The 8,458-nt window shown below is 39.5% G+C and overlaps 1 protein-coding gene across 1 annotated transcript in view; it reads right to left on the bottom strand.

The window, feature by feature from the left end:
• Positions 1 to 1,239: 1,239 nt before the first annotated feature.
• Positions 1,240 to 8,458, bottom strand: part of ERCC6L2 (ERCC excision repair 6 like 2) — a 271,617-nt gene continuing 264,398 nt past the window's right edge. The window contains exon 19 of the mRNA XM_069762035.1: positions 1,240 to 4,250. Coding sequence (XP_069618136.1) covers positions 3,383 to 4,250 — 868 coding nt within the window. The 3' untranslated portion in view covers positions 1,240 to 3,382. The remainder of the gene's footprint in view (positions 4,251 to 8,458) is intronic.

Raw genomic sequence — 8,458 nt, 5'->3', positions numbered from 1 at the left:
TGTACTACGGAGGACATAGAATGAACTTCAATCCAATATTGCGGCCAGCATGCAGCCAGCGGGTAAGAAAAGGGTGAATCAAATACCCGAAAACTCCACCCATATGACCGAAAACCGGTCCTGCCAAATTCAGGTGACAGGTTCCCTTTAATATAAGACACTGCATACGAAAGCTATTCCTAAGTGATTCACGTTGAGACATTACTCTTTCTTGATGTCTTGTAAATACAAGGTCTTAATATACTTGAATTAAAGAGTGGTACAGTTGATATATTATACTTAATAGATAATTCTAGCAGCAGGTACCCGGTGATTAATGATTTTCTTAAAGCAGAAATTTTGCATTTCAATAGATTTATGTCATTTTTCCAAATAGGCAAAGTGAAGCTTGAGTAAATTTGCTATGCTTAACGTAAAATGTACATATCAGATTTAAGATGATTTTATTCTGGGCTCTCGTCCAGACCACAAGATCTAGCACCACTTCACATAGACAAATGCTGTAGGTCTCCCCTGTCCAAAGTTCAGACATGTCAGAACATCAGAAAGATTGGTGTGTTTTTATGAAACAGTTTCAACAGCAAATTATACAAATGCCTCCGCCTTGTATGAAGTTTAACCCCATATTTAAACATCCTGCACCAAGCCCAATGACACCATAAATAGGAGACAAACTTAACTGTATATCTGTGTGAACTATAGGCGGTTCATTCTTTATGGTATCAAACAGTCTGCCCGGCGTCTGTGGACCACAACCCCAAGTTAATAAGCATGTACTGAGAAATTATAGTCATATCCAAACTCATTGTAACTATGGCACACAGCACCAAACAATACTGCAATATCACTTTTCATAACATAACAAGGTATATGAACAATAAACTCAACCAGATTTTCCTGATATTTCTCCGCAAATTCTATAAATTCACAACAAGTATTATTTTATTATTGTATATTTTTACACTTATCTGGTGTGATCTAGAGAAAAAATCATTAGCAATTATCAGAGAACCTGAGATTAGAAAAATTAAAAATTCTACAATGACAATATGCCTAAATAGGTGCTAAATTCGTTGCTAATTTGTTTCATTATATGACTTTTTAATGACAAAGAAACAGCAGTCAAAATAATAAACCATCGCATATTATTGCAATGTTGAAAGAATAACTCCAAAAGTTGTTTTATTTCCTTAGAAAATGTTAGCTGCTGAACTGTTAAAAATAATGAAATGCTATATGACAAGTTTGTAATTTTTTAATAAATGATAGAAGTTTTCCACAAGGTACCTCTGTTCATGTGAAAAATGTAAGATGCAATTTTCAGCCATCATATACAGTTTTATGTTAATATTACAACAGGAATGGTAAAACAGAATCGGTTAAAGAGGTACAAGCATATCTAGCAAATACATTTTCAGTTCTTGCTCCTCTATGCATAGTGGTCCGAGTACAGAACAATACGCTACACTCGCATAAGTTTAAATGGGTCGTCCAGGCTTGTGATGAAAGTATACAGTCACTCTGTGTGTGCACACTGTCTGTATTCTCCAGCGTTGCCAATGAAAGTGAGATGTCACATGAACACCTGTATTTGGTTTGCACACTTCCGGACACATTCCGACTAGACACACTTGCTATTGAGGATGAGCACATCTAGTCGGCATGTGACAAACTATTCAAATCACATAGATGCGGTCACACGACTGTCCGCTTCCACCTTCAACATTGGAGAATCCTGACAGCGTGAATACTGAGTCACATAGAATAACTGCAGACTTTCACCTCAAGCCTGGACAACCCTTTTAACCCAGATAATGACATAATACCGAGGAGCTGGTCCTAAATGGAACCTATTGGGACATACATGCAGGTAGAATTAAATACATATATGGTTCAGCATTATAAATAAAAGTATCCAACAAAAGACAAAAAGAGACATACACATTAAGGTTGCACCTCAAGTAGAAAAACATATAACTTTATTTACATAGACATCCACAGACCAGTGACTAGACATCAAAATATTTATAACTGTCCAAAAATATTGAGGCAGCGGGTCTCAGCCAATAATTAGACTAAAATAGCCTCACAGGGATAACAAATGGTGGTGCGTTTTATACTCTGATTTTACGGTAGCGGAGGTGGAGTGGGGTAACAGGAGGCAGGGTCGCTGCTGCAGGAAGCTGGTGGCAGCAGATTGAGATTTCATCTCCCAAGATCTTAATCTGTGCATACGCCACCTCCAGCGGCCATTTTCCAGACGAACACTGCAGGCAAATCAATGGGAAGTGCAGTGGACTACGCTCACTGCTGACATTTTGTGAAAGCCCAGCGCAACCTCGTACTGTAGGGGCACCTCCTCCTCCCAGCCTGGGGCCCGCAGAATCGCCCCACTCCAGCCACCGCCGGCCTCCTGCAGCAATGACCCTGCCTTCTGTTACCCCGCTGCACTGCAGCCGCCCCCCACCCAATAAGCTACATTCGGATTATACGATGCACCCTCATTTTCCTCCCTTCCTTTCCTGATCAGAATTTGATCAGATTGTCGTCCAATGTCATCAGTTACGTGGAGGGAAAAAAAAAGTTTCTCCACCGTCTTCTATGTTACAGTCCATGAAAATAGGACTGCACTCGGATACGAGTGCAGTCTCATTTGTTTACAGACCCATAGATATGCATTCACAATTTTGCTTGGATCAAAAGCGTACATGTCCATGCGATTTTCCAAGAACCACTAGATCCACAAAAAGTCATGGACATGTGAATGGCCCCACAAACTATCATAGGTATGAGTGATATCCATGAAAACCACGGATAGCACTCATACAAGAGGACTGGACGTCTGTTTGAGGCCTAAAAGAAACAGGGGCTATAATACATAAGAAATGTGCTGATAGTGGCGAAAATCGCAGTATAGATACCACAATATGGTAATTTGTTATCCATGTTGGGTGGTTTTAAGTCATATTATAGACTGAGACTTGGTACTTCAATGTCTTTGGATAGAGTTGATTGTTTTTAGATGTCTAAGCAACGAGATGTAGTCAACTATGCCTGAATGTTGGTGTCCAGTAGCCGTATACGCCCAAAATGATGCACGTGAGAGCTCACGTTCACGCTGAAAGCACCATTATATTCTATGGCCCCGTCGGTGCATATATTTCAATCCTGTTTAGTGGGAGATCGGACACAAGCTCCGATGGGACCCACAAATGTGAAAAAAGCACAATCTGAAAGCACCCCAACAGTTTCAATATGAAAAAATAAAAAAATCTTAATTCACTCACAACCCATATAATCACGCAGATCATATTTTAATTTGAAACATGAAATAAATCTGCACAAAAGCAATTTAAGGAATAAATTTGAGATGATTTTGAGGTCAGTCTTGTGTATTTTCTTTCTTCCTCCATAAGAAATTTTCATTCTTTACCCACATTGAATCATTCCAGCTATCCTTTTTAGACACTGAAGGCAAAATTGAAGACTCACAAACTTTTTGAATTACAGACAAGTCAGTGAGTCTGTTAATACTTTCATCATTTTGTTCACTAAGAATATCCCAGAAGTCTTTAGAGCGTTGTCTTGGTTTGGCTGTTGCAGGTTCACACTGAGAAGATGTTGGTGGCACACCCAAGCGATAATTACTCTGAGAGTTAAAAAGATCATCCAATATAGATGTATCACCAAGCAAGTCAGCAACAGAGTCTTTCCTTGTTTTTCCCGGCAGACTTTCTTGTTTTAACAAGTGGTCTTCTGTGACATGGTTGATTTCTTTGGAAAAACTTGTTCCAGGTTCTATCATTTTCAACTCAGTATATAGAAACTGTTTACGTTTGTGGTCATTACTAGACTTTTCCATAGTCATATTAAGAGACGATTCAGTATTTCTGGTGTCTGTGAGATGATCCATTTTTGTGAAAGAAATTTCATTTTTCCGTGCACAGTCATCATTATTGTCTAAATTCCCAGAAGCGGGAATCATTCTACTCGTGTACTTTGGAGAAGTATCTATACATTTCGTTCTTCTTTTCATTTTTTTTACATTAGTCTTAGATTTGCTTTCTTTCTTTTCATTTGCAGTTATCGGAACTTGATTTGGGTAAAGATCTGACACCTCAGAATATCTTTTGACATAAAATTCTCGAAGCATGTCTTGTCTCACATGTGATTTCACACTGACAAAATGTCGAGCAAGCTCTTCTGCAGATGCCATATTGAAGTGCACCACCATTTGCTCAAAATGCCTCCTACAACATAAAAAAGTACAATATGTAAAAGGTATGTCCTACTTTATGCAGACAAATTGAAACAGGTTGTATTATATGTACATATATATATAATATATATATATATATATATATATATATATATTATATATATATGTATATATATATATATATATATTATTTAACTAATTTATAATGGTTTTACAAGACAGGACTGACTAAAATATTCCTCTTCTTCAGTTAATATATTTAGATACAGTCAGTCATAGCCAAAAGTGTTGGCACCCTTGAAACTGCTCTAGAAAATGACGTATTTCTCCTAGAAAATTATTGAAATTACACATTTTGTTATACAAAAAATAAAGGCAAATTGAACATAATTTCACACTAAACCCCAAAATTGGGCATGACATAATTGTTGACACCTTTCCAAAATTGTGGGTAAACAACTTTGTTTCAAGCATGTGATGTTAGTTCAAACTCACCTGTGGCAAGTAACAGGTGTGGGCAATATGAAAATCACACCTGAAACCATATAAAAAGTGGAGAAGTTGACTCAATCTTTGCATTGTGTGTATGTGTGTGCTTTAATTAAGTTCTAAAGAAATTCAAGCCGTCCTGCAGGCTCAAGGTGCATCATTGTCAGTGTAAACTGTGTGTTGACATTTGAATGAAATGAAAGGCTATGGCAGGAGACCCTGGAATAGCCCACTGCTAAACAGAGACATGGAAAAGATAGACTGCAATTTAACAAAATGTGAGTAAGGGTATGTGCACACGTCAGGATTTCTTGCAGAAATTTCCTGAGCAAAACCGGACATTTTCTGCAAGAAATCCGCATGCATTTTTTTTTGTGGTTTTTCCGGAGATTTCCCAATGCAATAATAATCTTTTAATCTTTTATTTTTATATAGCGCTAACATATTCCGCAGCGCTTTACAGGTTACACACATTATCATCACTGTCCCTGATGGGGCTCACAATCTAAATTCCCTATCAGTATGTCTTTGGAATGTGGGAGGAAACCGGAGTGCCCGGAGGAAATGCACGCAAGCACGGAGAGAACATACAAACTCTTTGCAGATGTTGTCCTTGGTGGGGTTTGAACCCAGGACTCCAGCGCTGCAAGGCTGCAGTGTTAACCACTGAGCCACCGTACTGCCCTCAATATAGAGGGAAATTGCAAAAAATCCGCAAAATTAATGAACATGCTGTGTTTTTTTCGCAGAAAAAAACGCAACGTGTACAAAAATTGCCGATTGCATTCTAAATGATGGGATGCATATGTATGCGTTTTTTATGCATTTTTATTGCGTTTTTATAGCGAACAAACGCGAAAAATCCGCAACGTATGGCACACAGCGTAAGACAAAATCCTTCTTGCTGACATATGGGACCATGACAGAGCACATCATTCTACTGTTTATCAAAAATGGAATGAGGGCTACAAAGAACACCATATCTACTGTTAAATATGGTAGAGGTTTAACCCCTTAACCGCCAGTGGTATTTTTTGTTTTTGCATTTTTGTTTTTTGCTCCCCTTCTTCCTAGAGCCATAACTTTTTTTTATTTTTTGGTCAAAATGGCCTTGTGAGCACTTGTTTTTTGTGCGACAAGTTGTACTTTTGAACTACACCATTCCGTTTAACATGTTGTGTACTGGAAAACAGAAAAAAAAATCCAAGTGCGGTGAAACTGCGGTGCAGTTTTTTTTTCTTTTTCCTTTTACAATGTTCATTACATGCTGAAACTGAACAGCCATTGTGATTCTCCAGGTCATTACGAGTTCATAGGCACCAAACATGTCTAGGTTCTTTTATGTTTTGAAAAAAAAATCCAGTTTGTTTAAAAAAAAAATTGCGCCATTTTTCGATACCCATAGCATCTCCATTTTTCGCGATCTGGGGTTGGGTCAGGGCTTATTTTTTTGTGCGCCGATCTGACGTTTCTAATGATACCATTTTGGTGCAGATTTTTTTTATCACCCATTATTGCATTTTAATGCAATGTTGCAGCGACCACAAAAATGTAGTCCTTGCGTTTTGACTTTTTTCTCATTACGCAGTTTAACGATCAGGTAAAAAAAATGTATATTGACTGGGCGATTCTATTGTTTAATTTTGAAAGGGGCAAAAGGGTGAGTTGAACTTTTATTTTGTTAATATTTTAAAAAACTTTTTTTTTTTACTTTTTGCATGCTTCAATAGTCTTCATTGGAGACTAGAAGCTGCAGTTGTCTGATTGTCTCTACTACATACAGGCGATGATCAGATCACCTGTATGTAGCAGAAATGCTCACTTGCTATGAGCACCGACCACAGGGCAATCTGGCTATGACGACCATAGAGGTCTGCTGGAGACCCCAGGTTGTCATGCCGACCCATCGGTGATTCGCGATCACATGATGGGGTTATCGATGGGCAGGTTTAGTGATGCGCTCCGGTAAACGCGAGTTAAATGCCGCTGTTAGAGATTGGCAATTAACTAATTAACAGCCACGGGTGGATCACGACTCCACTTGCGGCTGTTGTGGACACATTTCAGCTCTATATATCAGCTGTCATGTGCGGGTTCTGCGCTGGAGCCTGCTCCAAACAGGGGAGTCCGATATCGGCGTTCTATTACGCCCAATGTCGGAAACGGGTTAAAGATGTTTTGAGGTTGTTTTGCTGCCTCTGGCACTGGGTGCCTTGATTGTGTGGAAGACATCATGAAATCTGAAAATTTCCAAAGGATCTTAGGTTGCAATGTAATGTCCAGTGTCAGAAAGCTGGGTTTGCCTCCTAGCTCATGGGTCATCCAGCAGGGCAATGACCCCAAACATACTTCAAGAAGCACCCAGAAATGGATGGAAACATAGAGCTAGAGAGTTCTGAAATGGCCAGCAATGAGACCGGATCTAAATCCCACCAGACCTGAGGAGAGATCTTAAAATTGAAGTTGGGAGAAGGCAACCTTCAAATATAAAAGACCTGGAACAGTTTGCAAAAGAAGAGTGGTCCAGTTGAGAGATGCAAGAAGCTGATGGTTATAGGACACGATTGATTGCAGTTATTTATTTTAACTGGTTGTGAAACCAAATATTACCATCTTTTGCGGACTGTAAGACCCACTTTTTTCCCAAAAATTTTTGGAGGAAAGTGGGGATAGTCCGGATGAACCTGCTATTAAGGGAAAGGAAAATTCACTGCTCCCCACACCCATAGTCCGGCCCCCTCAGCGCCGGCTTCAGTGAATAGAAGGGACTGTGAGCCTGTGGAGCAGTGAATATTCATTCTCTTTAATAGCAGGCACACGTGTTAGCTGCAGCCGCCGACTAATTTCGTAAGTGATATCTGTAATTTGTATGTAACCCCTTCTGATGTACAGCACCATGGAATCAATAGTGCTATATAAATAAATAATAATAATAATAATGAAGCGGCTGGGAGATCACGTGTCCGCTATTAGCTGGGTGGGACTATGGGAGTTTAGAGAAGTGAATTTTCATTCTCTTTAACAGAGGTCACACGTGCTAGCTGCAGCCATCGGCTTCCTGAAGTGGCTGGGCGATCACGTGTGTCCGCTATTACAAAAAAAATGAATACTCACTGCTTTCCACTCCCATAGTCCCGGGTGTGCGGAGCAGTGAATATCAACAGCTGATGTCGGAATGTGGGGGCGCATGACAGTGACATAATGCGCTGCTTACATGCTGAAGTCAGCTGCTGCCATCAGAACAGGATGCCTCACTACGAGGAAACAGAGTGAAGGTGTGTAGAATCGATTATTTTTTATGTGTGTGGCATGATGGGCGACATGTATACCAGGATGGGTGGGCCATGTGTACCAGGATGGAAGGCCATGTATACCCAAATGAAGGGCCATGTATACCTGCATGGGGGGCCATGTTTATCAGGATGGGGATAAATATAAGGATGGGGGGACAATATATACCAGGATGAGGATCATATATACCAGGATGGGGAACATTAGTACAGAATTTGGGGACATTTCCCTTACAACAGTGTCAGCAGCAGATTCTCACCCCTCATAAGTGCGTCATGACCACATTTTTTCTTCAATGTTTTTTTCTATTTTCCTCCCATAAAACATAGGTGCGTCTTATGGTCTGATGCGATTTATAGTCCAAAAAATAAGGTAAGATGAGGGTGCCAAAAAAATTTTCTGGTCCATTTCGGGTTTTGTGTGAAATTATGTTCAATTTGCATTTTTGTCTCTGTTTTT

The sequence above is a fragment of the Ranitomeya imitator genome, chromosome 1 (assembly GCF_032444005.1).
Source record: "Ranitomeya imitator isolate aRanImi1 chromosome 1, aRanImi1.pri, whole genome shotgun sequence".
Taxonomy (NCBI): Eukaryota; Metazoa; Chordata; class Amphibia; order Anura; family Dendrobatidae; genus Ranitomeya; species Ranitomeya imitator.
Note: the sequence above shows the minus strand (reverse complement) of the source record. Positions and strands in the feature narration are given on the sequence as shown.